At 47.8% G+C, this 27717-nt stretch overlaps 9 protein-coding genes across 9 annotated transcripts; 4 read left to right on the plus strand and 5 right to left on the minus strand.

Annotated features, from left to right (window-relative positions):
* Nucleotides 1–909: 909 nt before the first annotated feature.
* BP5553_01674 (uncharacterized protein) lies at nt 910–1617 on the minus strand (the record flags this gene model as incomplete). Its single annotated transcript, XM_032010297.1, has 1 exon — nt 910–1617. The coding sequence occupies one exon, from the start codon at nt 1615–1617 to the stop codon at nt 910–912; it is 708 nt and encodes a 235-aa protein (XP_031874351.1).
* A 366-nt stretch (nt 1618–1983) lies between these two features.
* On the minus strand, nt 1984–3406 carry BP5553_01675 (uncharacterized protein; the record flags this gene model as incomplete). The annotated part of the gene is made up of 3 exons (XM_032010298.1): nt 1984–2590; nt 2643–3301; nt 3362–3406. The coding sequence occupies 3 exons, from the start codon at nt 3404–3406 to the stop codon at nt 1984–1986; spliced, it is 1311 nt and encodes a 436-aa protein (XP_031874352.1).
* Nucleotides 3407–6748: 3342 nt separating this feature from the next.
* BP5553_01676 (uncharacterized protein) lies at nt 6749–7662 on the plus strand (the record flags this gene model as incomplete). Its single annotated transcript, XM_032010299.1, has 3 exons — nt 6749–6790; nt 6859–6877; nt 7124–7662. The coding sequence occupies 3 exons, from the start codon at nt 6749–6751 to the stop codon at nt 7660–7662; spliced, it is 600 nt and encodes a 199-aa protein (XP_031874353.1).
* Nucleotides 7663–7862: 200 nt separating this feature from the next.
* On the minus strand, nt 7863–9936 carry BP5553_01677 (uncharacterized protein; the record flags this gene model as incomplete). The annotated part of the gene is made up of 7 exons (XM_032010300.1): nt 7863–8164; nt 8216–8589; nt 8667–9038; nt 9137–9343; nt 9400–9523; nt 9576–9709; nt 9764–9936. The coding sequence occupies 7 exons, from the start codon at nt 9934–9936 to the stop codon at nt 7863–7865; spliced, it is 1686 nt and encodes a 561-aa protein (XP_031874354.1).
* A 1857-nt stretch (nt 9937–11793) lies between these two features.
* On the plus strand, nt 11794–12318 carry BP5553_01678 (uncharacterized protein; the record flags this gene model as incomplete). Its single annotated transcript, XM_032010301.1, has 2 exons — nt 11794–12090; nt 12166–12318. The coding sequence occupies 2 exons, from the start codon at nt 11794–11796 to the stop codon at nt 12316–12318; spliced, it is 450 nt and encodes a 149-aa protein (XP_031874355.1).
* A 51-nt stretch (nt 12319–12369) lies between these two features.
* Nucleotides 12370–20420, plus strand: BP5553_01679 (Thiolase-like protein; the record flags this gene model as incomplete). The annotated part of the gene is made up of 12 exons (XM_032010302.1): nt 12370–12627; nt 12675–13108; nt 13165–13321; nt 13383–14043; nt 14091–14250; nt 14302–15313; nt 15370–17028; nt 17146–17207; nt 17255–17343; nt 17392–19136; nt 19183–19503; nt 19557–20420. The coding sequence occupies 12 exons, from the start codon at nt 12370–12372 to the stop codon at nt 20418–20420; spliced, it is 7422 nt and encodes a 2473-aa protein (XP_031874356.1).
* Nucleotides 20421–21155: 735 nt separating this feature from the next.
* BP5553_01680 (uncharacterized protein) lies at nt 21156–22727 on the plus strand (the record flags this gene model as incomplete). The annotated part of the gene is made up of 5 exons (XM_032010303.1): nt 21156–21255; nt 21371–21495; nt 21788–21848; nt 21898–22302; nt 22441–22727. 5 exons carry the CDS (start codon nt 21156–21158, stop codon nt 22725–22727), a joined length of 978 nt encoding a protein of 325 aa, XP_031874357.1.
* A 538-nt stretch (nt 22728–23265) lies between these two features.
* BP5553_01681 (uncharacterized protein) lies at nt 23266–24180 on the minus strand (the record flags this gene model as incomplete). Its single annotated transcript, XM_032010304.1, has 1 exon — nt 23266–24180. One exon carries the CDS (start codon nt 24178–24180, stop codon nt 23266–23268), a length of 915 nt encoding a protein of 304 aa, XP_031874358.1.
* Nucleotides 24181–25098: 918 nt separating this feature from the next.
* BP5553_01682 (Alcohol acetyltransferase) lies at nt 25099–26739 on the minus strand (the record flags this gene model as incomplete). Its single annotated transcript, XM_032010305.1, has 2 exons — nt 25099–25151; nt 25236–26739. 2 exons carry the CDS (start codon nt 26737–26739, stop codon nt 25099–25101), a joined length of 1557 nt encoding a protein of 518 aa, XP_031874359.1.
* Between the last annotated feature and the right edge of the window lie 978 nt (nt 26740–27717).

Consider the following 27717-nt stretch of genomic DNA (forward strand, 5'->3'; position numbering starts at 1 on the left):
TGTCTCGATAATACTAGAATTACTATGGATATTTCGTTTTAATTGCTTAACCTATATACTTATATATAGCTGAATTTTACCTCTTAATATAAGGAGGTTAATTAATACACTTGATTTAATTCTATAGCCTATTTTAACTAATCAACTGCCTTGTCTTTTATATGCCAATTTGGTCTTAATTATCTAACAAAACCACATTGAACCATTTGCCAACTGATATTATAGAACAGTATTATGTGAACTTGAGTATTACATCTTATAGCAGAGAAAAGTTGAATAGGTGCTTAACAAATTAAGGCTATGTGTTCGTATACTACGAAGTTGAATTTGTAGCGGCAAATAGGAGGCTTTAAGATCGCCATTTTGCATGTGGTATTGGATGTTACCATTCTATGCCTTTAGGCCTCTCATTCCCAGTACTACGGGCTCTCAGGGGCTTACGGTACATGGCTGGTTATTGCTGGTGAGAAAGCCCCAGAGTGGGCGGATTCTGAGATTCGATATGCGGGATGCTAGTAGCAGTTCCCCGTCCCCTGAATACCACTATCGGAGTCAGCGACACGATCATCTCCTGCCACCATACAAAGGAACAGTCCCTTTCGACACCAAAAACTTGGCTGGAACTTCGTTCGGTATTAGGGCCCAAGTATTGCAAGTGGAAGAATACCGAGTATCTCGGTCTAGTGCTCAGCTTTGTAAGTAGTTCGTTTGCAATTGCACTGATGTGCATTGGTGATAACCTACATGGTAATTGAGTACATTGGTTAAACAATGGACTTAGGAACTTTAGCAGGGAACAAGACTGTGCTTCCTTACTTTGGTATTACCTGGCGGCTGGAGAGGTTTCTACGAGCATAGCATGTCTTGTTATAAAGTTGTATATTTTCTTTGCAGCTTCGTTCTCCTTAATCATATTTCCACAACGAAATTTGCAGTCACAGTCGCTTCTAGTTTGACATCTTCTGGTTCAAATTGCAGCTCTTCTCTCCCTGTCTTACTGCCTCTCATTCCCTTCCCATAGTGCAGTTGCGGTCTTGTGCTTTTCGAATAAAAGCTCTGCTCGGTCACCCTCACGGGGAGAACTCTCGCCTCCAGCTCCGCCGGGGGGATCTTCCCAAACACCTCTGCATAATCCCACGCGCGCTGAATTGCATCTTCAGCCGCACGCTTCCGTGCTCCGCCTTTGATGGCATCGGAAGTTTCGTCGGTCAGGGCCCAGTCGACGCGGGATACCTTGACGTGCTCCATGGCGGAGGCGCGAGTGGCGATTTTGTTGAGTATAGCAAAGTCGTGGAACTTGATGCTGAATTCTGCGCGGGCGCTGTAGAGAACAGTCAAACTGCCGGTCTTACTGCGGTGTTGATGGCTGCTCGTGTCAAGTGTGGTCATCGAGTAGTGAGATACGGCGGCACCCGGGACCGTGTGACCAGTGGCTTCATCCTGCGGACAATATGGGGCAATCATGTCGCGTAAGGCATTGGCACTGGCAGTCGCTGCGGCCGAGGCTTCTGCTGGTGTGGGAAGTTGCTCGGATTGGGCGTGGAGGAAGAGGATGGCTCTCTCGGCGACATGGATGGCGGTGCCAGTGCCGTTGAGCGTCATTTCGAATCGTGTCATTTTGAGATTTAGAATGAGGATTTGAGTTATGCGAAAGTGAATAGTAACGGATAGTGCCGAAGTACCATAAAACAAAGGAGGGCAAGCAAGTGTTCCGAGCTTGCATTTATACCAGTCGAAGGCTTGACTCCAAACATGCCTTCATACCTAGGCAGCAGCCCCTCGCTTGAAATTCTGTACGTAGTATCGTGAGTCCGACCGCAACGATCCAATCGAAAAGCTGCACAGAGTTTCGTAGTAAATCCCACAAGGCTGACACAGGCACATTGTACATCATAGATCTACGTAAAACCATCCGCGTCACTCGACGGAGCTTATGGAATAAAATTAATGAAACAGCTCGCGCACAATTATAATTGTCCTAATCTACCGCCGAAAATACCTCTGCGCAGCTAAGATCAGTGACTGGAACGGAAGCAAAGACAGAAGATAAGCAACGACACTCTTAGCGAAAGTCAACCCTCCATAGAGATAGAAATTGCCAAAGGCGATATTTATCAATCGATTCCGCCGCCCATATTGAACCACCTGCTTTTCCCAAGACTTCGTCGTGATTTCACCCTTTATCAGTTTCTCCAAAAGCAGATTATCAACGGCTGCTTGGTTAAGACTCAAAGCCATATGCGGGCGGAAGACTGCCAGTGCGTCTCCTAGCATCAAGAGCTTTCCATCGAAGAACGAAGCTTGTGGCGCGGCGAAGTCTTGGATAACGGATAAGAAGGGCTCTTTGGTCTTGTTGATCAATTCAACAAATACCGAGTTTAGAATCTTGGTTCCGTATTCTCGTTGTGCGTTCCAAACATCCTCTCGCATCTTCCCTTTTGGGACCGAGTTCCTATGTTTCCAGCCGTCGGAATCTGTCATGATTTCTGCGTATTGAGCAGACGACTGGGGAGGAGACTTTGAGTACCAAACCCAGTTGAAACGTCGATGACCAACTTCGAGGTTCCCATCGCTGCTTGGCACAATGTAACTAAAGAAATTAGCATTCCCTGTACTCCACGTTTGGGCCTACACAGGCATACCAAAGGATGTAGCCGCCTTTGTAGGTGAATCCCGTAAATTCTGGAGATAAAATTTCCCTTGACTCCTCAGACATCTCTGATTCCGGAACAAGGCCTCTCCACCCAAGATACCCGGAATACAGCGGTTCGGCATCCGGAAGGAGAATCCGACGAATGGCCGAGCTGGCACCGTCCGCGGCAATCACCAGATCGCTCTTGATAGAATGCTCAGTTCCTTCCGCCTTGTCTATGTAGGTCACTGTTACTTGTCCATCCGTATCTGCCACGTTGGTAACTTTAGCTCCCATTTGGAGGACGGCTTTCCCTTGATTTTGTGCTGAGGCAGGTGGGTCAGGGCAGAATGAACTTTTGTATCCGTCGAAATTTGCCCGTAGACGATAATAAAGCGCACTCCATGTGGACATAAGCATAGGGCGCTTCATAAACTGCTTTACTTTGCTGTTGGCATCGAGGAAATTGACCCCGGGGCATGGGACGGCGTATGGACCTGGGACCTGATCATATTTGGAGAAGAACTCTTGCGCATCGGGCCCAACAGTTATGCCAGCACCCTTCTCCTCCCGAACTGACGACTCATTTTGCTCTAACACGCGTACATTGTATCCAAGTCGCGTGAGGACGATACCGGACATCAAGGCCGCAATGGAGCCTCCAATAATCTGTGGAAAGGAGATCGGTTTAGCTGAGTAAATCTAGCTGTATAGGGAGAGGGGACAAACCACGATGGGCTCCGACGATTCGTTGGGGGTTTTTGGCAACGCCATGATGTCTGCGGAAAGCGTTGATGGGCGGTGTTGTGGAAGGAGTACATCGTTGTGGTATCGCGAGAATAGATTCCACTTTCTGTAGACCAACAACTAGCTCCGACTCCACCCCAGGTACGAGTTGGAAGCGCTAAGCCCTGAACTAATAAGGCCGCCCTCTGTTTAGTCCGTACTACTTGAATAGGCCCATTGACTAGTCTACTCCGGGGTATTCGGTGTCAGCATAGCGGCGCTGAGTCAGAGTCAGCACAGTAACTCCACTTCACTGGCCATACTACACGCGTCCGCCTGAGACTGTTGGACAACCCCCTAACTGAGTACGGAATAGCTGTGGCTAATTAAAAACGACCCTACTGTTGTATCACATGTTAACCAATATACTTGACATAATCCTGCTGATTTCAGTGTTGCTGCGCACTTTTACAGTATCTCCAGTCATACGAGTATGGGGTTCTGCATGTGAACCGTTCAGCCACGGCGATCAACAACGTCCCACATTCGATAAGCGACCTGGAGTCCAGGTGGGATTTGTACTAGGGGCAGGTCGCTAAGGAACACCAATTATGGCTTTGATTTCGTTGGAGCTCTTTGGCAAAATAGATTAGATTGTGGTTCGTATTCACCATACACCCACCCAGAGCGGAGGACTTTGTACCGGAGGAATCCACAGCGCCCAGGACGTTATGCATGGTGTATCATACCTCTGCATCTCGGCTGCTATGCCACACATCTTCGCCACGCCCCTCCATGTCCATTAATCTGTCGTTTACCTCTGACACGATAGGTCGGAGTCCGAAATCGCGATACACCCTCCCGTGCGGCCCCCCCTCCCCACTTTACAAGCTCTCAGCCTATTCCGTGCCGCCTGCGCCACCCGCTTGCAGCGCTCTCTGTTCAGCGCCGAGGAACAGGGTAAGCCGTGATGATGTGCTCTAGCGCTTCTGCAGGGCGTTGTGCTACGGTTACTGGGTACTCCGTGCGCACCCCCCCTTTTCAGCATTTGTTAGGCGACGACCCCAGGTCCAGGGTATATTGCGAATCTCCTACTCCGTATTACATGCTGCCGACTGCTTGCATTGTGTCGGCTGGCTAAGTCTTTTACTGCAATACTTTGTACAGTACAGTACAGTACAGACATTTGCCGCTGCGGGGTTTATGGAGGAGGAAGGTAATTCGGAGGGTATTTGAGGCATTACTATGTACACCTCGGTGATCCTGCGGGTTTTCCCATCTCCAGTTTCGCGCACGTTTTACGTTGTTGTAGAATTGCCCTTGTTGTAAATGCTTACATTTGTTCCTGGTATGATGGTGGCATTGGCATCGTGGTTTTAGCATGGCGTCCTGGATGTCGTTGGTGTTACCTCCTCTCTGTACGTAAATTCGAGGGCTAGGAAAGTTTGTTACGTCCAGCTATACGAAAGAACCAGTAGAGTTGAAGTTGAATTTTGAGTATTTTACGTCGCATACTAGCTAATAATATTGTGAGTTCCACATACGATGCCAAAGATCCTTATACTCTGCGGCAATAATACATTCCGACTCCTTGGACAATCCATCCCCTTTGGTATTTAAATTCCCTGTTCTTAAAATTTCACCATATATTATACAATTTCAACCGTCCGAGCAACTACCACCTTGTCCCTGGGGAAAACACTATGTGCTTGGTCCTGCGATTGGCTTCTTCCCGTGGATGAGATATCCGTTAGGTTAACACAATTTTGAGAATCGGGCAGCTTATTGTAGTCGTGGACTTGGAATCTTTCTGTTGAACTTCCTGGGACTCCTCTGCTTCTGGTAGTGTCTCGCGAGTGGCTTCCATCAGACTTGTTTGTAGACCCGTAACTCCCATATCTCTTGCGAATTGATGAGCCGAAATTGGCCGCGGATGCCACCACTGCCCCTAGACGATATGTGGGGAATGAAGCGCAGATGATCCCAGTGCAGACGTGGATATAGGACCAGAAATTAACTTCGTCGAAGTCAACTAGATACTGTTAGAATCCCGTCGGGACCGAAGAAGCGTTGATCCAACTTACCATGTTGTGTCTTACTGTTCGGGACGTAGCTCTCCTTGATACGTATCGCTCCGGTAATTATGACACTGTACTCGTCAGTCTGGAGGTCTCCAATGGGAATTTAGGGTTACTGACAAACCACCGAGGAGAAAAATGACGCAAAGACCAAATTTGTTACGAGCCGACATCTTCAGACTCAAGATCATTGGGATCGGGAGAATAAGGATAGTTGTATCGATAATAATCTCCAAAATTCCATTTGCAAGCGTGAACTTGTTGAAATCGAGACAGTGCCCTTCTTTGTAAGGCTTCCAAAATTTATCCGCTGGTATGCAAGTCATTGCACTGGCCAAAACAATGGCGATGCCCCAACCAATGGCTATGGCTCCAACCATAGTAACGATTTTTCGGAATTTTGGCGTGGAGAACACTCGACGGTACAAAGCAAGAATGGTCAACTTGATCAAGGTTGTGATCAGAGGGTATAAGMAGGAATTAATCAACAATGACTATATATTCTGTAAGTAAATTATTGCCAACGTTGATAGGTAATAACGGGCAAGAAGGGTTACTAACTATGTAGAGCTTTTCTGGATGTTTGGTTAACACTGATGTGTTTCCTAAACTAGTTATTAGTACTAACACGGCGTTTTATAACACAGATATCTGAAGACCTACCCCAGATAGTTACGGCCATCGATATGAACAGAATACCAAGTGCGGGAAGGATAAGCCAGTCATCGAGAGTTAGACTGGTGTTTGACAATTTCGAAACAAAGCGAAGTATAACTACCACGAGAGACAATACCGAGCTCACAATCGCAGAGTATATGGCACGTTTCCCGCCCTCGGTCGCGTGTTCGAAAGCCATTTTGATCTGAATAGTTCCTGGCGATAAACAAGAGGCAATGCCAAAGCAATCAGTGCTGAGTCAGATTTCTAGATATTGATGTGGAGCGACGGGAGACCTTTAAGGCCATGATCTTGCTAACTGACAAAGAAGAGGGTGGCCGGGGTGGGATTTGATACCAGGAGGAACAAAGGTTTCACGGGGGATGAGTGCAGCTGCAGGCAAGGGTGCCCAATAAGCTGCGGTTGCAATAACCACCCACACTTTAATCCTTCCAGTCCTCGTGTTCTCCACCCAATATGGATTACAGTCCGGACCCCGAAACTTCCTCAGTATCCAGAACTCGTGTGCTGGATCCATGGTTCGCTACCTATAAAATTAGAACCTCGACCTCCCATACGTCTTGTTTAGCAATGCACACACACTCTCCTCTCTGATATATTATATTACGCCCTTTTAGGTGCACTCCGGTTCAAGATGCGTTTTCTTTGCCTCCATGGCATGGGTACGAACAACCAAGTATGTGTAATCCTTCAGCCGTTTTCCTTTGTTACAAAATTCCACCCCCACTAAACGGCATCTTCCAGGTCTTCGAGATGCAAACTGGTAGGCTCACCTAATAATACGCCACATTCCTGGGCTTCTTTACACTTGAGCTTATCTACATTCAAAGCTGCGCTACGATATGAACTTGGCGATCAGCATTCGTTCGAGTTCGTCGAAGGAACGATTCCCTGCCCGATGGCCCCAGGCAAGTGTAACCGCCAGTGCGATGCTCTAGAATCCTTCCTCAGCTGTGGCTGCATACCCAGGATCGTATCGGGTCGACTGACATCGGGAACGGGTAAATAGAGATCAAATCATTTTTCGCCCCGTCGGATAGATTCTTTGCCTATTTCGACGCTTCCCTGGTCCGGACCTGCCAACAAGCCCTCCAAGATCTGGACAACTACATCAAAACGGAAGGCCCGTTCGATGCAGTGCTCGCGTTCTCGCAAGGCGCAGCACTGGCTTCAACGTTACTCGTGCAGAAATGGCGACAAAACCCCCAGGAACAGCAGGTCTCCCCGATCTTCAAGTGCGCCGTATTTATTTCCGGGGGAGTTCCAGTCGATCCTGATGTATTGTTGCATGGCGAGTTGCGCACTCTCTCAGCGGATGTTGACGGCGAGGTTATCCCCATTCCCACAGCGCACATATGGGGAACGAACGATACTTTATTTCCGGGATCCAGTGCAACGTTGAGCAAGCTGTGCAACGGGACAGTACGGTCAGAATTTGTTCACGAGGGAGGACACGAAGTCCCGGGCGAGACAAGAGACTTGGCAAGCACTGTACATGCTATCAAGAGAGTGGTCCATAAGGGAGCCAAGGCCGTTGTTGTACATTAGTCGGCCACCCGTCGGCGACTCACTGGCAGATCTACCTCCATGTTCGCTAAACCTTGGTACTATGGACTCTCCAAGTCGTTGCTTAGAATAGCATCAGTTAGCTGTTCCAGTTTATTTATCTCTTGGTCGGCCTATAGATTAGACACTTGATATATTTGTCTCCGCTTAAGTATTTTTGGGGTATTATTTGCCTTGTAGTATTATCTGATAGGTCTCTTGTTCCACATGAGCCCCGTAGCTACAAACTGCAAAGCCGCAAGTCCAATCAGAATTTTCATCTGCAAATTAAAGCCCCCCGCAAAAATAACTCGGATCTTCTCCTGCACCTCTGGGGAGAATTCAGAGATGAATTGGGTGGTTTGCTCCAGGATTTCCACTTTATCGGGTGCCAAAATCCCGAGGAATCTCGTCCGGGTCCAGCTGTACATTGCGCTACTGACAATGGCCAAGCCTACGGAGCCCCCCAAGAATCGAAATTGATTGATCGCCGCGGTTGCGACAGCTGTGGGCAACATCAGCAAGCGGTTGGGTTGTGGCCGGTATATCTACTTACCCAAATCTCGTTTCTCACACACCAGTGGAGTCAACATGACCAGGCTGCCAATGCACAACCCGGTTCCCAAGCCCGCCAATGCTTCGAATGCCAGAGATCGCTTGGCGAACGCGGTAGTTGTAGGTAAGACGGAGAGTAAGCTTACTGCAACCGTCTGTATCGTTGTACCCGCCAAGATGATGTACACCGCGGGAACGCTTTTCTTGCCTGGGCCTGTGAGTGCTGCGGCAGTGAAAGAGCCGAAGGGAACAAGCAACCCGTACGGGAGCAAGCGAACGCCAGCGCCAAGTGTCGAAAAGCCATTGACGGCTTGAAGTCGCAGCGGGATTTGTATAATACACACCGTAAAGACGGTGCCACAGAAGAATGTATTCCTAAGAAAGCATTAGATTGGGACAAAATCCTTAGTCTTTGATAAAAGATCAAGACATAATCTTTCATATTCACTTACATTATCATGCCCATCCATTGTCGACTTTTCACAAAACGCCATGGAAACACAGGTTCCGTAACCGAGTCCTCGCTCGTCACTCTTCTCTCCCAAGCCAGGAATGCCAGTAGCAGGGGGCCAGATAGGACTAAAAGGGCGATTGTTAAAGCAGAAGACCATGTTCCATAGTTTTCCACCTGTTGCAAAGCCGTGATTAGGAATATTGACGCCCCTAGCAGCAATGCCGTGCCTAGAAAATCAACCTTTCGGATTGATTTGAGAGAGAATGAATGAAACATTGTAGTTCGTGCTGTAGATGGTGGCTTAATATCTGGAAAGGTTGATGGAAATGCAAACGCCAAGGCGATAATCGCTACAAACGCGGCAGGAGGGCTGGAAAGTTAATTAGATTTAGCATGGGCACTTCTAGAATAGAAGGAAGGGTGGAAAAGATATTCGTCGAATAAGTAAAGAAGCTCGCCGTAACATACTTCAGTAAAAACACCCATCTCCAGCTTCCGTTTAAATTGATGAGCCCTCCAAAAATGGGACCCAGCGCAAGTGCCAAAGTAAAAGTCATTGTCACCAATCCGGCATAAAGCGTGTATTTGCGCGCCGGGCCCAATTCAAAAAATATAACCATTCCGAGAGCATAGATTCCCGAACCGCCAATTCCTTGGAATGCTCGGAAGATAATCCTGCACGGTGTTAACATACACTGGGTTTGCATTAGCATCCAGAAGGGGCCGCCTACAGCTGTGTCATTGTCTGGGCACCACCACACGCGCCAGAGAAGGCCATGAAAATCACCAGGGATGCCAAGAGTGAGAACTTCCGTCCGAATATGTCACTCAGTTTGGCCCAGGATATCAGCAGGCCTGAGTCCTAGCTTAGCAACCGAGCTCGCAAATTGTAGGAGAGAATATTTACCAGTATATGTGATCAGATACGCATCGACGATCCAGCTGCTCTGGCTGAATCCCTTCAGCTCGTTGGTGATGGTCAAAAGGCTGGTGCTCACTATTGACACTTCGAAGTTTGGGAGGAACATGCTTAAACACAAACTAGAAGCGGAAATTAGAGCCACCGATCATCAAAGTTAGGTTGGAAATACGAACGCGATGGTGACGACGTATAGTCTCCATCCCGAGAGATAAACTTTCGTGTCCTCTTCTACCTGCGGAGTAGAATCGCCTTCTTCGACATCTTGAGTCTGCGCATCTGTTACCAGCGGCTTTTCATTAAAGCTTGCGCTCGTACTAGACGGGTCTGTCTCTAGTTCTTTACCCATGATGGAAACCGAATTTGCTGGACAGTATGTACGTAGTAGCAGATCCTCAAGAATGGATGTGCATAACCATCCTGCCGAAATTATGGAAACAAGCTTCTGTTTTGCTTTGGAGCAACGGATGAGCTGCTACTCGTACTGTACTGCGGTATACATGAACGGTTCCACAAGAATCACAGGCTCATCTTGATCTGCACCCACCGGCCGGTTGGGGGGGCGCCCGCGACCACCCAACACCGCCCAACACGAGTACCGGCAGGGGGCGTTGGCAATCTGGCTGCACGATAAGTCATAAAACCCGCTGTTGGGTTGGCGGCGTAGCAGAGTCCGGAGACGGACGGACCGATTTCTGGCCCATGCGGTTGTGAGGCGTTCAACGCCCGTCGTCGTTCGTCGTTCGTCGTATCGGTACTTGCACTTCGCACTTCGCAACATGTACGTACTTTGCATCTACCGGCTGATAGTCGCCCAACAACATAACTGCGTTTTATAGGCTGCCAAATGGACGGGGTGGAAAGAATGCGGCTAGGCGCAGTTTGCTTTAGCCTGTAGTATGCGGCTTCTATAAAAGGATCGCTCCGATGACAGATCATCATATAGCAAATCCGCCAGTGGAAATTGCCATCGTGCTCCGTACCGATGTACTCGTATTGCCAGGTCAGGCTTCCTGCGGAGGGGCCCCGGGTCCATCCACCACCCACACAGTCGGAGTCGCAAAAGATGCCTTCTTCGGTAGAGAGGGAAAGTCCTCTGAGTCTAAGACATGTAGTTGAAGGCAAAAAAACATGAGTCAGTTGGATACATCATTCACTGCAGGTAGTACGAGTAAGCACCGCTGCATCCAGCTTTGTACAACGACGACCAACCAGCTGAAGGTTTCTATAAGTAGTCATACCTTAGCCTCTTCTATAAGTCGAACACGTCTTGAAGTAGATTTCATATATTTAAGCTTTAATTTCTTATTTTGATCAAGGCTTTACTGACCGTTGGAACAGGGAGTTGCAAGGTGTGCATGACCTGGGCCACCTCTATATCGGGTAATGGTATATCTAATTAAGCCGTCTGCTTGCATAGCTACCTATGTACGGGCTGACGACGTCGGTCCTCGGTCGTCCAGCCCTACAAGGGTAGATGGGCATTTGGTACTCTCGGAACGCAGCCACCAGTTCCACAGCACCCGGAGCAATGTCAGGAATAGGAAGCCCACAGCAACTCCTACGAATCTTCAAAGCTCGTGTAGTATTTGCAAATCCATGCATAGCTGCAACTGAACGGAGTATGGATTTATACTAAAATAAGTGAAAGTACTATTAAGACTAGCGTGTTGAACATCTGGAGGGATCGGGGCGCAGTGCGAAGCAGGGAGGCCTATCAGCTGTTTCAACCCAAGATTCATCCCAACCGGCGAGGTACAACATATAACCCTGCTGCCCATGTAGGCCCCTATTCTGATCACAAGTTGGGCTGGCGCCTATAACCTAAATATAAACGAAATTTGGTCGTACGCCACTCCAATTCGTGCCTGTACGATGTGCCGATCGGGTGCGGTTGTTGGTCCTGAAACCAACCGCCCTCCCGGTCAGATGGTACCGCCCCCATCAGGAGGAAGAACGCAAGGTTTGGATCTACTAACGCGGAGGAGCATGCGGCTGTGGATATTACATTTCAACCGGGAATCGCAGGCCGAGGGGGCTCGAGGATAACGGATATCGAGGCAACTATTCCGGTATTTTTATAAACCGCTCCTGTACCTCTATTCCCAGCCAGTTCGTTCAGTGAGGACTCGGACTCCACAACCATTCTCATGATAATCCAATAAACTCTACTCCAGACTTTCGTTGATTATTCACATTTTCAGAAATGTCGCCATGTAGTGTAAGCAATTCGTCGGACTCCCAATCTGCAGATTCACCCATTACCTTACCCTCCACGTTGCTAGGCTACCCACAAGAATATAGGGATGTAGATATCTCAGGACGAGATGCTCTCGAACCCCTTGCAATCGTGGGGTTCTCCCTCAAGTTTCCCCAAGATGCTACCACTGCAGAGTCATTCTGGAGCATGCTGCTTGAAGGCCGGAATGTTTCTACAGAGTTTCCCAGCGATAGAATGAATATAGACGCGCACCATGATCCAATAGGTGATAGACAAGGAACCGTAAGCACTCATTCCCACCTTACTTTCTTTCCTCCTTCTTTACTCTGTAAGTAATAATAGCTCAACTGGATATAGCCTTCCATGAGAGGGGCACACTTTATTAAGGAAGATCTTGGAGCATTCGATGCACCGTTCTTTTCTATAACCCCTGCTGAAGCGGCTGGGATGGACCCCCAACAACGCGGAATCTTTGAGACAGCATATAGAGCACTTGAAAATGGCAAGTAAATTTTATTCTGTTTTCAGCTACACGTTCTAACACAGTTAGCCGGAATCCCCATGGAAAAAGTATCCGGCTCAGAAACTTCTGTTTATACAGGATGTTTCACCGCGGACTATATGATGCTCGCCTCGAAAGATCCAGAACGGATGTCAAAATATACAGCAACAGGAGTGGCAGCGACCATGCTTGCCAACCGAATAAGTTGGTTTTTTAATCTCAAGGGCACAAGTGTAACTATGGATTCTGCGTGCTCAAGCAGTATGGTTGCACTTGACTCGGCATGCCAAGGCCTTTGGAATAATACCACATCTATGGTCAGTGAAATCATGCACGCAAAAGTTCCAAATGCTTACGAAATTAGGCTCTTGTAGCAGGATGTAACCTTATTTTCTCCCCAGAAATGTGCATTGGCCTGTCAAACATGAGCTTCCTCTCCCCCGATAGTCGAAGCTACAGCTTTGATCATCGCGCCAATGGATATTCTAGAGGCGAAGGCTTTGGAGTCCTCGTCGTAAAACGTCTCGCAGATGCTGTTCGTGATAATGACACGATTCGGGCAGTTATTCGATCGACAGGCTCGAATTCGGATGGTTATACTCCAGGCGTCTCACAACCTAGCAAGACCGCTCAAGCTGCGCTGATCCGGGCGACTTATAAACGCGCAGGGTTGAGTTTGAGAGACACTAGATTCTTCGAAGCTCATGGCACAGGAACCCCCGTCGGTGATCCACTGGAAGCTGAAGCTATTGGAGAGGCATTCCAGGACAGCCGCGAGCCTGGAGAACCTCTGTATATGTATGATTTACCCATGCCACCTTTTCGCGGTTCTGGGGCTAATATTTATAATGTAGTGGGGCGGTGAAATCCAATATAGGGCACCTGGAAGGATGTGCTGGGATTGCTGGGATTATCAAGACCATTATGGTGTTGGAAAAGGGGCTGATACCGCCAAACACGAACTTTGAGAAGCTGAATCCGGATATCGATGCCGAATTTTTGGGTTTAGAGGTGCGTTGCTGCCAAACAGCCCCCCTAATTCCAGCTTATCGAATGATGCTAACAATAATAGTTTCCTACTAAAGCGGTACCGTGGCCGACAAACGGACTACGTAGAGCATCTGTTAACTCTTTTGGATTTGGTGGCACAAACTCGCATGTCGTCCTTGACGATGCATACAACTTTCTTCGACTTCGGAACATCACCGCCAATCATTGCACAGTTGCAAATCCCCCATCAGCGGACGATTTACTAAATGGCGGAAGTATTCTCACGAACGATATGTCAGAGCTGCCTAGCCTCGACGTTTTGGCTACCGAGTCAGTGTCTAAGCTACTACCGAAAATACTAGTTTTATCAGCTCCAAATGCGAAATGTCTCCAGCGCCTGGCAACGACATACTCACAACATTTCGAAAATGATTTAGGCCTCTCCCAAAAGGGTCCAACGTATTTAGCTAATTTGGCTTATACATTAGATTCAAGGAGAAGCGCACTGCCTTGGAAATCATTTTACCTTGTGGATTCATGCAAGAAACTTAACAAACTTGGAGAACTAGTATCCAAACCAGTTCAAGTTACAGTTAAACCAAAACTCGGTTTCGTATTTACCGGTCAAGGGGCGCAGTCATATTCCATGGGTCGCGAGCTGCTGTCTCTTCCGGTGTTCAAGACAAGTTTAATGCGCGCCGAAGAATATCTCCGTCAAGTAGGTTGCGAGTGGTTTCTGCTAGGTAAGTTACCATTTATTTATCCAGCCTATCCACTGACATTTCAATAGATGAGCTTTTAAAATCAAAGGAAGAAAGCAAAATAAATAATCCAGAGTTGAGTCAGCCAATTTGCACAGCGATTCAAGTGGCATTGGTAGACCTCCTGAAGTCATTTGGCGTATTTTCAGCAGCTGTGGTAGGGCACTCATCGGGAGAGATTGCTGCTGCGTGAGTCATATATTCCTAAATATCTTGGACGACATACTAATATAGACTTAGATATTCAATTGGAGCTATCTCTTGCGAGGCTGCTTGGAAGATAGCTTTCCACCGGGGTCGCTATGCTGCAGAAATTGCACAAAACTCCTCCTCAAAAGGACGAATGATGTCCGTGGGACTTTCTGAGGTCGAAATACAACCCTACCTGGACGATATCAAGATCGAATCAAATCACTACGGATTGACGGTCAGCTGTGTAAACAGCCCCAGTAACGTCACTATTTCTGGGGACGAGATATATATAGATATTCTTCAGGAGCGGTTACAGCGAGAAAAGATATTTGCTCGAAAGTTGCTGGTCAATGTTGCCTATCACTCTGCCCAGATGAAGGAGGTCGCCGATAAGTACCAAACGAGCCTAGGACGCATCGAGCCTGGAGATTTCGTCTCAAGAGATACTATCATGGTATCTTCAGTCACTGGCGAACCAATTCTAGCGTCTGAACTTTGCTGTCCGGAGTATTGGGTGCAGAATATGGTATCCCCTGTCCGATTTTCTGCCGCCCTGGGTCGAGTATGTTTGCAGACCCCGAAGCCCCTGAACAGAAAAGTAGATGGGAGCCATCGCAACACAATTATGGTCCAAGACTTGCTGGAAATTGGGCCACATTCGGCACTTCAAGGGCCCATTCGCGACATTCTTCAGTGGAGAAACCGCTCAGCGAATGTTAAGTACTTTTCAGCTCTCATTCGAAATCGTTCCGCCATCGAAACCACCTTTGAAGCTTTGGGTAGTCTCTATTGCAGAGGATATCCAGTTGACATGAGGAGTGTTAATCAACCAACGCAGAAGAGAAGTTCCCTCCCTGCAGTATTAACAGACCTTCCAGAATATCCATTTGACCACACGAAATCATACTGGCATGAAAGCAAGATCAGCAGAGGCCTCAGATTCCGGTCTCACGGTTACAATCCTTTGCTCGGCACTCCTGTATCGGACTGGAATCCTCTTGAAGGCAGATGGAGACATGTTCTTAGCATTACGGATCTCCCATGGGTTGAGGACCATATGGTTTGTTTCCTCTTTGGAGTTTTATATAAGAAGTACGTATAGCTGACATATTTCAGATTAATGGATCCATCTTATACCCAGCCGCCGGAATGTGTGCGATGGCCATTGAGGCAGCGAAGCAAACAGCGGAAGACCAGGCAATCATTGGATACGAAATTAGGGATGCCGTCTTCCATACTGCGCTGAATATACCTTTTTCGGGTGGACTAGATGTCGAATTTCACCTCCGCCCGCTACGAGATGCGTCCGAAAAGACGAACACATGGGCCGAGTTTCGTGTCTATATGTGCCAGGAGGAATCGTGGGTAGAGACGTGCCGTGGAGAAATTCAGGTGATATACAAAGCGGGTGAGACCGAAATCGACCGTGGGCGAGAGAGCAAACAAGAACTACAAAGTCTGCAGGAGATCCACCACAATGCAGCCACGACATGCCATAATATAATAGACGCAGAACAGATGTACAAAGGGCTGCATGACCTGGGATATCATTATGGACCAACTTTCAGACCGATCGTCCAGTTGCAGTACAGCGAGAGTGGTGAAGCTCTTGGGGATGTTGCACTAAATCACCCGATACTTGAAGAGACTGGGCGAACTGCCGAGGGATCTTGTGTTATTCACCCAACAACCTTTGACGGTATATTACAGCTTTCACTTGCTGCCCTACAGGGAGGCGGTTTACAAACTGGTGTGACCCGGATCCCCACACGGATTGGTAGACTATGGATATCTGATACAGGCTTGAATGCTTCATCTGCGGACGTGGCATCGGCTTACGCAAATATTGCATCCAAAGGAACCAGAGGGACAAAATCTTCCCTCAGCGCTCTCAGCAAAGCAGATAAACAGCTTCTCATGCGTGTCGAGGACTTCGAGACAACTACGATCCCGAGCTCTAATTCTGACGCTCAGCACCAGTCAATGTCATCGCAGTTATGCTATAACGTCGAGCTAAAGCCTAATGTTGAACTTATGACCCAGCAAAGCATCAACCAGTATTGCGGGAGTGTCGATTTCCCTGACAGAGATCCTGAAGAATACTTCGAAGACCTTCGCCGAATCAAGGCCAAATATATATCCAGAGCTCTGGCTGATCTCGGAACAAACTTACACGAAGTCTCTACGCCGCATATTCAACAATATGTAGCATGGATGCAACTACAACAAGGTATATCTCCGCAAGATGAGGGAGCTGTATTCTCGCTATCAAGCCCCCAAACCCCCCTCGAAGATTTCTGCATCGAAACCGGGCAGACTGATAAGCAAATGGAGCTGTTTGTCAGGACAGGGCAGAACCTTACGCGGGTCCTTCGGGGTGAAGTCGATGCGTTAGATTTGTTCTTCGCGGACGGTTTGATGAGAAGTTACTATCAACATGTAAATGCTCGAGCCACTGGTTTTAAGAAATTTGGGAAATACCTGGATCTTCTAGCTCACAAGAACCCTGGAATGAAGTTTCTGGAAATTGGCGCAGGCACAGGGGCTACGACCGAGGTCATTTTGGACATTTTGACCCCAGGAAAGGAGAAAGGGATTTCGTCAACGCCAAGATACGGCCAGTATGACTTCACGGATATCTCGTCCTCATTCTTCCCCCCAGCCCAGGAGATATTTGGTCAGAGCGAGCTCAATTACATGGTCCTGGATGTCGAAGAAGATCCAGCCGCACAAAATATCGAGCCTGGAACTTATGATATTATTGTAGCATCCCATGTGAGTAACTCATAATTTCAGCCCATTCAAAGAGAGGAATATGCCCCACAGCACTAAATAGTTCTCGCCATTGATATAACACTTCCTCAGAAGTTCATCACTAACATGAATCGGCAGGTACTTCACGCCACCAGAAGCCTGACTAAAACTCTGGAGAATATCCGAAAACTTCTGAAGCCGTGAGTTAAAATAGCTCTCAAGTTATAGTATGATGCTAACTTAAAAGGGGTGGCAAACTTTTCCTCGTAGAGGTTACCAAGCCAGATATTTTGGGTGTTGGATTTACCTTTGGCCTCTTTTCGGGGTGGTGGCTTAGTATGTTCCATATCTCCTCCCTAGTTGAACGTGAAACTAAACTTTTAGGTACCGAGAGTTATCGGATACACAGTCCCTGCATCACAGAAGAAAAATGGGATGAACTACTGCGTGGGAATGGGTTCACCGGGACAGATCACATTTTCAGGGACTATGAAAGTGATATTTGCCACGAATGGAGCATTTTGATCTCCACTGCCGCGAGCCCAGATCCGAATCCACCTATGGCCCCACGAGTCATCGTTGTCGCAGACACAGAGTCGGAAACGCAACAAGAGGTTGCAAGGATGATACAAGAATCTAATTCAAATAGCACAATATCCTCCCTCAACGACGCTGCATCAGCTCCTGACTTAGGAGAGGCAAGCTTGATATTCCTGCCTGAGCTTGAACAGCCTCTAATTCACAACCTGAATCCGGAGAATTTCAGCACCCTGATGGAAATATTGAAATCTGCAGCAAAGGTGCTATGGGTCTCTGCTACCACTCCAGAGTCAGCAATGATCACTGGCCTTGCCCGAGTCCTGCGGACAGAGAGAAACAACCTCATAATCACAACTTTGCATTTGGACGCGAAAAAAGATGGCCAGAACAAAGCACAGGAACACGCTGCCAATATCATTACCGTCTTCAATGATGCGCTGCTCCGGTTGGATGGCGAGAGCTACGAAACAGAATATGTCGAAAAAGACGGCATGCTGCAGACACCTCGGATCATTGAGGCAAAAGCGATGGACATGGAAGTGTTGGCGAGGAGTTCCGAAAGCCAATTCAAAATCCTGGAATTTGGACACGCCCCTCCTCTCAAACTAAGCATTCGAACCCCTGGATTACTTGATACGCTGGAGTTTATCGATGACGATAAATATGCAACCCCCCTTGGCCAGAATGAAGTCGAAGTTAGAGTCAAAGCCGCGGGTGTAAATTTCAGGGATTGCCTCATTGCCCTTGGAAGGCTGGAAGTTGGTGATTTCGGTGCAGAATGCTCAGGCATAGTGACCCGCATTGGCTCGAACTGTAATAGGATTAAAGTAGGCGCCCGCGTGTGCGGCTGCTATCCTAATACCTACCAAACCTTTGCTCGGGCTCCAGAAGATTGTGTTGTAGCAATTTCTGACAACATTTCGTTTGTTGAAGCTGCATCTCTGCCAACAACATTTGCTACTGTATATCACGGACTTCACGAACTGGCACGGATGGAAAAAGGAGAGTCGATCCTGATCCATGCTGCCTCCGGGGGAACAGGCCAAGCTGCAATTCAACTGGCACTGCATTTTGGTGCAGTAGTCTTTGTTACCGTCGGCACCGAGGAAAAGAAGCAACTTTTGATCGATCTCTATAAGATTCCGGAAGAACACATTCTTTATTCCAGGGACAACTCTTTTGCTAAAGGCATAAAGCGATTAACCCAGGGCCGAGGTGTTGATGTTGTTTTGAACTCTCTTTCCGGCGAGGGATTGAAAGCATCGTGGGAGTGCATTGCACCCTTCGGACGATTTATTGAAATTGGCAAAAAGGATATTCAATCCCACAGCCACTTGCCAATGTCCCCTTTCGCGGAGAATGTAACATTCAGTGCTATTGATCTCGCTACCATGGCACAGCAGCGACCTGCTCTAATTAAAAAGGTCTTAATACCAATCATAGAGCTTGTCGAACTAGGAAAGCTCTCTCCTGCAAATCCACTTCAATCATTCGGCCTCGGTGATATCGAGAAGGCTTTTCGTCATATGCAAGGGGGGAAGAATTCCGGCAAGATGGTCATTGAGTTCAGTGACGATGCAAAGATACCTGTAAGGTAGACCCTCTGGACAAGTTGACTAGAGCTAACAAACTTAGGCGGTACTTAAAACGAAACCAACCTACTCTTTCCAGGATGATGCAACATATTTGATATCAGGCGGCCTAGGAGGACTTGGCCGGAGTATCTCTCGTTGGATGGTTGGTCGTGGCGCAAGGCACCTTCTCCTTCTATCTCGATCTGGACCAACGTCGCCAGCCGCGCAGGCATTCCTCGCAGAGATGAGGGACTTGGGTGTGCAAGTTGAAACCCCAGTATGTGATGTCGCATATAAGCCATCTCTAGCGTTTGTTTTAGAGAAATACCGGCAGGTTATGCCTCCTATAAAAGGTTGCATACAGGGCGCCATGGTATTGAAGGTTCGTGTCAAAACCTATAGTCGAGCTCTCGGTGTATAACTGACATTTCATAGGATGCGGTATTCGAGACCATGACGTACAACGACTGGAAAACATGCGTAAATCCGAAGGTCCAGGGCTCTTGGAACCTGGAGTCCCTTTTGCCACAGGGACTGGACTTCTTTATCCTGCTATCTTCAGTTTGTGGTATTATAGGCATGGGCGGCCAGGCCAATTATGCTGCGGCAAATACATATCTTGATGCATTGGCAGAGTATCGCCTCAACAGAGGGGAGAAAGCTGTATCTTTGGATCTTGGGCCGCTGTTGTCCGAAGGTCTCCTCGCTGAAAATGATGCTTTGAGGGAGCGGTTCTATAGAACTGGAACGCTTAACCTCGTATCTCAAGAAGTGCTGCTGGCATTACTTGACTATCACTGCGATCCCGGGCTACCGCTTCTCACGCAGACAAACTGCCAGGTTGTCACCGGGCTGAAATCCCCTGCAGACCTTCTGGCCCAGGGAACTGAAGAACCCCCATGGATGCAGCGGCCGATGTTGAACCACTTACACCAGCTTAAAGGGGCAGGGAACTCCGTTTCTACCACTGCGACAGGGCAGCAGTCAGTCGATTTGGCCGCCTCGTTCTCAAGCACCGGGTCGCTTGCTGAGGCTGGAGTTCTGGTCACTGGGGAACTATCGAAACGATTAGCCAAGACCCTGTCGATTCCTGTCGAGGACTTTGACTTGAGTAGGCCAATACACACTTATGGGCTAGATTCATTGGTAGCTGTTGAGCTACGCAATTGGTTCGAGAAAGAGTTAAAGGCTGATATCGCGATTTTTGAGATTTTGGGAGGCGCAACTCTTTCGGGATTGGGACAGTCCGCTGCGGCGAAGAGCCAGTTTCGTCCACAAGCTTGGAGCGTGACAGATTAGATGTTGCTGCTTTGGCGTGAATGGATTTATTGTTTTCTGTAAAAATTATCAGCGCGATGCTTTATGTTGTAGAGAACCGGATTAACAATGCGGGATCGGCCGGCTACGAGTACAGTACAGTAGTATTAGAACCAAGGCTATTAAAAGATTATCAATACCTTCTACATATAGGGGCTCGCAGCTCGGAGGGGGTAGAGAAAAGCTCCGTCGGTTGAACCGGCAGAACGTCGGTCGGTTGAACTTTCGTAGCGGGCTTAGCGTATACTCAGCGAACAACAATACCTTGTAAAGCCCCTGCCTGAGTATACTCGAGTAACTTAAGGATTTCCGGAAATCTCCCCATCCAAGCTCTGAGAAGGGCGCACTTCGGAGTATCCATCACTATTAGGGGTTTGCAATGTTGTAGTTAACGCATTGCAATGAAAATCTCCTTTCGTATTTTCAACCCACTTAGATCGAGCTGCCCTCGTAGGGCTTAGCCATTCGGAGCAACGGACTATGGCACTGTCAGCAGCAATCGTCTCGCCGGGCGAGAAGTGCCATAGCAATGCCCGTCTTTCGAAAGCAAAAGGTGGACGGTTCGGGTAAGCTTGGGGCTTCCCATTCCAATGCTTTTGCTCATCTTGTATTGCAGAAGAAGATATTTTAGAAGACGAGCTTTATCGATACACTCGATACCGGTGACTGTACGAGACTGACCATTCCCCCGTGGCCAAGTGAATTAACCACATCCAGATGCAACGAACCCCAAAACCTTGCGATACGTTACCGCAAATTCAACATCTGGCTCTTGTAGATGCTGCCGTCAACGCTGCTGGTAACGGCGCTAGATCTTGTAAGATTCTGTTTCCATCATGCCTCGCGAAGCATGGTCCCAAAGCTGCAGCTGTTTAGAATCAAATCTAATATTGGCATGAACTTAGGTGTTAAGCTACTAAAATGCATCGAAGGCCAATACAACGAGGCATTTCTTATGATAATGGATAATGGCGTAGAGGTTCTAGCAAAAATTCCAAATCCGAACGCCGGTCCAGCATTCTATACCACTGCCTCTGAGGTCGCTACGCGGCATTTTGTATGTGACCCATCAAGCTATTATAGGTGACAAAGTTTTGACTGGTATCTATTAGCTACGGACAGTGCTGAACTTGCCTGTTCCGCGCATATACACTTATTCTCTAGACCACTCAATCTAGTCGGCGCCGAGTATATAATTGAGGAGAAAGCAAGAGGCACACTATTAGGGAGCCTTTGGTGTTAGTGGAAAACTAAATCACAACCCAGTCTTGTGACTCGGCTCGTTAACTTTGAGACAAATCTATCGTCGGTTTCGTTTCGAAGACATGGTTGCATCTACTACAAGAAAGATTTGGAAAGGAAAGGTCTGGGAAGGCGAAAGAGCTACGATGGATTTAGATCGAGGTCTACGTAAGTTATTTGCCTCCCTTCAAGATGAATATTATGCTGACCTGACAAGGGAGCACTCCTCTGTCCTACATGGTAGCCACAGGAAGTAACGAGATACAATGGGCGAAGGCGTACGCAGAGCCTCTGATTAACAATTACAGATCTATTGAAACGCCCGACTCTCCAAATGACTACATTTCACTATTGAATCGATACCTTCAACTCGCGCCCCATCTATCGCCCGGTCCATTCCGAACATTGCTCTCGCATCCAGACATAGAGAAAATAACTTGCATCATTGACTGGCAGTCGGTCTCGGTATCTGAGCCTTTCTTTCAGCACAGTATCCCGCGTATGCTTCTTCCGGTCCGACCTCACTTCTCGAGTGAACAGTTGGAGGCTGCGTCAGAAGAGTCCAATGAAAAGGAAGACTCAAATGGGACTACGGATCTAGTCAGCTATTATCAAAACCTTAGTAGGCTTAGAAATGAGCAACGATGAGCCGCCATCAATTTACACGATTGTTCGCTTCTGACTGAACCCGTATCTTTGCTCTGCGGCAGCTGGAGCAGGAATGAGGTATTTTCTTTCCGTCACGCTTTGATACACATAGCTACTCGATGGAAGGAAATCGCAACAGCGGTGATGCCTTGTCCCATACAATTTACGGAGCACAAACTAGAGCTTCACAACGATGAATTGGAGCTTCTGGAAGGTCTTGGGGAGGTCCTACACCAACTTCGTAATGATAACCTAATCCCACCGGGCGGTATGGTTCTTCGAGAAAGTTTCGAGCAGGCTTTGTGTATCAACAATAATGTTAGGGAGATGTTTGTCGATATGGTTGAATCCGAGTCGCAGAAGGTTCTCTACTCACAAATATGGCCCTATCAAGACTGAGATTCGCGAATACACGCGTCAGGACTGGCAAGAAGGATGGCGGCTGCCAATTACAAGTCATAAGGCCAAAACGAGTTTAGTATTCGAAACCCACGTCTACCAATCACCCCCGAGGGCCCTTTCCCCTCCTGGAAAACACATCTAACGAGCGCATGGGTGCTCTATCAATTTTGGGCCCGACCCCCCCATTCCACCCTCGTTCTTCGGCGCTGGGATTAACGAATCAATCGGGCACAAATTCGAATGTGCCAAATTTGCCTTGTTGTATTATAATGACGTAAAGTATATTAACTCCAGTGGAACATTGATTTCGAGAAACGTGTATACTAATGGTTGAGGTCCGCTAATGTGTAAGTTGCTCATAGTCAGAGCTGTTTGGTAGCTCACAAAATTGAGTGGAAATCAGTATAAATTTGCGTTCTATTAAAGAGGCAATTAATAATGTACTTAATAGTAATTAATAATCACCTGGACAACCTGGTTCCAAATGGCAATTTCACAGCTCCGAGGAGGGTGTGGAATGGGGTCGGAAAACCGTTTAAATCGAAATTCGAAACTCCACGTCCTGCTCTCTTCCATATAGCTGAGCGTTATCCGTCAACCAGTGAAAGAGACAAGAACCACACCCAGATCTAGTTCCAAACGCGTTTAACTCAACAAGATAAGATCGTCCGGTTTCCTCGTCAAAAGATATATCGAACGTGAATCCCTGTTGTAAGACTAGCTCGGCCACCTTACATGCTCCTGGATTTCCGAGTTCTTTTAGGATCTCCGTATGGATCCTTCTGGTTCCCATCATGATAGTTTGTATAGTTTTCTCAATATCATCGGGGTCTCTATCATGAAACTTTGATGGTTGATGCCATTTGTACTGCGATAGAGCAGCAATCAACCCTGATGGCGGAGGGCAGAAAACGCGATATTCCCGAGCGGTCTCCATCCGTGAATTGTGCGGGAGAAATAAAAGCTTAATTCCGGTCGCATCTGTATCAAGGATATTTCGAATCGAATTTGTTGCCCTAAACGAGGTCGCAATGCGCAAAAGTATGTCGTTGACTGTACGAAGCGGGGTTGTTCCACCAACACCATCCTTTGGAGAACACGCCGCAAAGCGAAGAAATAAACCTCCCGGGGGAAATATTAGGGATGAGAGAGTAGGTTTAATCTCATCGTCGAGATCCTCGGCGTACATGCGACTAGTCTCTCTCCGGATAAGTGAACTTTGCGAAGCTTTAAGGAGAAGATTGCCTTGTGAGCGTGAAAGGGTGATAACTTGGATCGAGGACGAAGGGATGTTTTGTGTGCGAGATATCAGTGGTAGCCATCGCTCGAAGGAATAGGGAATCTCAGTTGGAGGGAGAAGTATTGGTGCTTCAGCTTCGGTGTGGAAGGAACTGTTGAATCTCTCTGGTTCCGCTCCCACGACACCAGAGTCGACCTTGACCAGCTTCATGTTGGGCACTACAGATTGAGTGTAAGCAATGTTAAATTAGCATGAATAGTCGTCCTGGCGCAGCAACGTACACCTGGGCTGCAATATATGTAGACAGGAGAAAGCCCTAACACTTGGGGTACAACAGAACGTGGACGTAAAGGGACGTAGGTGAATGGTATCAAGTGAATGACAATCTGCATAGCAAAGACAAATAAAGGTGCTAGTATTGCCTATATAGTAGCTCCTCACATTGCAATGCTCAGCGTTCACACTTTAAACTGCCAGTCAGTGGCTCTTGCCATATACGGCGATAGTGATTTATCAACTAAAAGTATAAACCAACAAATATAGTTGTAGGGTATAGAGAACCGAGTTTCTCATGGCTAGTCATACCTACTAGGTACCTTTGATACCTACATTGATAGCTTCAAAACTACAATATCGGCATGCCAACACCGCGTAATAATAACTCCAATTGGTCCAAGAGATGTTGTTTCCGGAAACTCCAGCTTCGAGTACCGAGCTTTAATCTCTGACTCGGGAATTCATGATAGGGAACATGTCCTGTCCAAATCTCATACAAGGTAGAACCTAGTGCAAATACAACACCTTGGGTACATGGCGCGTGCCCGGGCTGGCCCGCGACCGCTTTCGCGTAGTAGAGGAAACGACTCGGTCTATTTCCATCCCTCTTCCTTTTCCGACTTTCTTCCCAATCGTCCCCTCGAGTTGCTCAGGCGGCAGGCCCCTTCCTCCTATCACGCGAGGATCGCGCCTGTTATATTCGTTTACAACCAATAAAGGGGGAGGCGGCGAGGCGCACATTATTGGGCCATAGTGAGAAAACGCCGAGGAATCAGAGTATGTGATGTGGTACAGCCCGAAGGTAGAGCAAGGCGCCTACGCGTTAGGATACGTTCGAAATAGTGGGTTCAGTCACTTTAGTCCAAACACAGCATCTGCCTCGTTGAGAGATCCACCGTCGAAGCCTGCGACAAACAGTAAAACTGCTACTTAGGGCTCATCCCATCTACCTTGAACAGACCTCAAGCTCTTCAAGTTAATCTACATACATACGGGTTCGCCAGGTATATTTCCTAAACCCTCAAAGTCCGCTCGCAACGATAAAATTATCTCATCGACAAAGGCCGTCTCCTGCTCTAGCGGAATCCCCAACGCTCCTTCTTGCCAACTCACGGCACACATCATGCTACCTCCCTTGACACTCACCAAATTGAAAACAAGCGGCGCACTTGGAGTGTTCCCCGGCTGGGCAAATACCATCTTGGTGATCCTGCTCCGTTTCCCCTCGCCGCTGCCATCAAAGACAAGCAGGTTGCTCACCTCGTACGAGGAGTCTCGCTGGTCTCCAATCTTTCCCAGTGTCCAATTCCTGATACTAGGCGCGTATCTCAGAAGGCCAATAGCTTGATCTTGCAGCGTCACAGCACATTCCGCGAGGTTCTTCGTCATCGAGCTCGCAGCTGCCCACATCGCATCAGTCAGCCCAGTGGCTGCATCCACACGTGGATGTGCCTCATAATAGCCGGAGACATAAAGCCCCCATTCATAGTTTGGTGCGCCGACTGACCCACGCATGTTGATTGCTGTTCCCGAGACAAAATTGGTGATATTTCGGTCTGGAAGGGCCTTGCTTAGAGCCCGGACGATTAGCTGGTGTATTGTACCAGTGAGCTTGGCATCGTGAGTTCTCGACACCTGTAAGGCTTTTTTCACCAGGGGGCCTTCTATCTCTAGGAGCCTGATTTTACTGTAAAGAGAGCCTGGATTGAAGAAGATGGGGGATCCAGTCCAGGTACCTGCATCAACTGTACTAGCCGCTGCGTGAAGCCCGAGGAAGTTAGCAATGAACTTTGGGAGGAGGACAGCTATCAGGGGCCCAAGAAGGAATGACCAGGAGATGGGAAGTGTTTGTGGCGTGTCGAAGGGGGCCGGGAGTGTCGGCCTTGGTACAGTGAACATAAACGTCTCTTCGTTGGTCGTCGTCTGCAACTGGCATGCGTCCAAGAAAGTGCGATGGAATGCGAGTCCAGCTATACCATCCCCAATGGTATGAGAAAACGCGAATGCTATAAGGCAACGCGGTATTTTCGTACCCCGTTGTGGTGGCAAGGAGAGGACGACAATCCGCCAAGGCGGTACTGAAGGAGGCCATGGCTGATCCAGAATCGGCGGTAGAATTTTTTCTAATGTCGCAGTGTCATCATCTCTAGCTTCATCATCACCAAGCATGAATACATGGTCCGCGAGGTTTATATTTGAGACGCTTTCATAATATGGCTTCTCGGTGTGCGCGTCCTTAATTACCACGGTCAAATGAGGATGCTCCTCAATGCATCGGTTCAATGGCTGAACGAAAGAATGCACCGACTTGACATCAATGTTTTCGCCCGCAAATTCGTAGACGGCCGATACTACAACTGCATTGTAGAAGCCCAAGTCCTCGCGACTTATGGTGCGTCGCTCGTTGGGACCTGTACCTGTTAACTCGAGAGTCCTGTCCCCGGAAAAGTATTGCTCACTTGCGAATCTTTGGAACGCATTTTTCTCGGACATTTCTCTTGCCCAGTCCTGACGATTATTGCATTCGTTGCCAGAGCACTAGTAGTTGTTCCCACATGTGTTAATTGGAGAGGAAGTAGACGACGAAGTATCTCCTCAGCCGCCAGCTATTTTCGTAAAGGGTTGCGTCAGCATCGCCAAGCATTTAATTACACTTATAAATTTTGCGCTAATTCTGATCTGCTCGCAAACCCACTTATCAGTAGGGAGCGTCAACAACAAACAATCAGTTCGTGAGTACGGACTCCGGAATGATAGATCAGTACTTCTTGCTACCTTATACCTCTATACGCATGCCACGACCCGATTGTTTATTCGATCATGTCGATTACGTACAATACTTGCAGTGCTTTGTATCGATATTTGCTTTAGATTACTCTAATCTTGCACATCCCAATTGATGGACAATTCAATCGTTCGACATCTTGGTTCAACCTACTTCTTCTCAGGACTTTGCTGTCTACGAGCTAACACGATATATGTATATTCAGCTAGCTACGTAGAGGTCAGGTGACGGGTCGGCTCACCTGTATACCCTACCCCCTAATATATACAAGTGCCAAGGTATAACTGAGACTGGTCTAATCGGAGCTTTAATTGTTTGAACGTATAGGGTAGGAAGTATCTAAAACTATAGATGGCAACTAAGTCTTATAATCACAGTGCGCTTTAAAGTAATATAAAAGAAGCTTGTTAATATCTGGGGGGTGCTTCTAGTCGAACACCTAAGCTAGAGCGTCTCTCCGTATATAGCCTCGGCTTCGTTATTGTACTTCCCCTGCCTCACAAGCACTCCAGCGAGGTTGTTCATACTTATAAGCGTCGAGGGGTGGTTCTGGCCAAGTACTTCTATACAGAGCTGGAGTCCATTCCGGTATATAGCCTCGGCCTCGTACTTTCCCTGGCTCTCAAGCACTACAGCAAGGTTGTTCATACTTGTAAGCGTCTCGGGGTGCTTCTGGCCAAGCACCT

Source organism: Venustampulla echinocandica, assembly GCF_003357145.1.
Source record: "Venustampulla echinocandica strain BP 5553 chromosome Unknown scaffold_0, whole genome shotgun sequence".
NCBI classification, from domain to species: Eukaryota; Fungi; Ascomycota; class Leotiomycetes; order Helotiales; family Pleuroascaceae; genus Venustampulla; species Venustampulla echinocandica.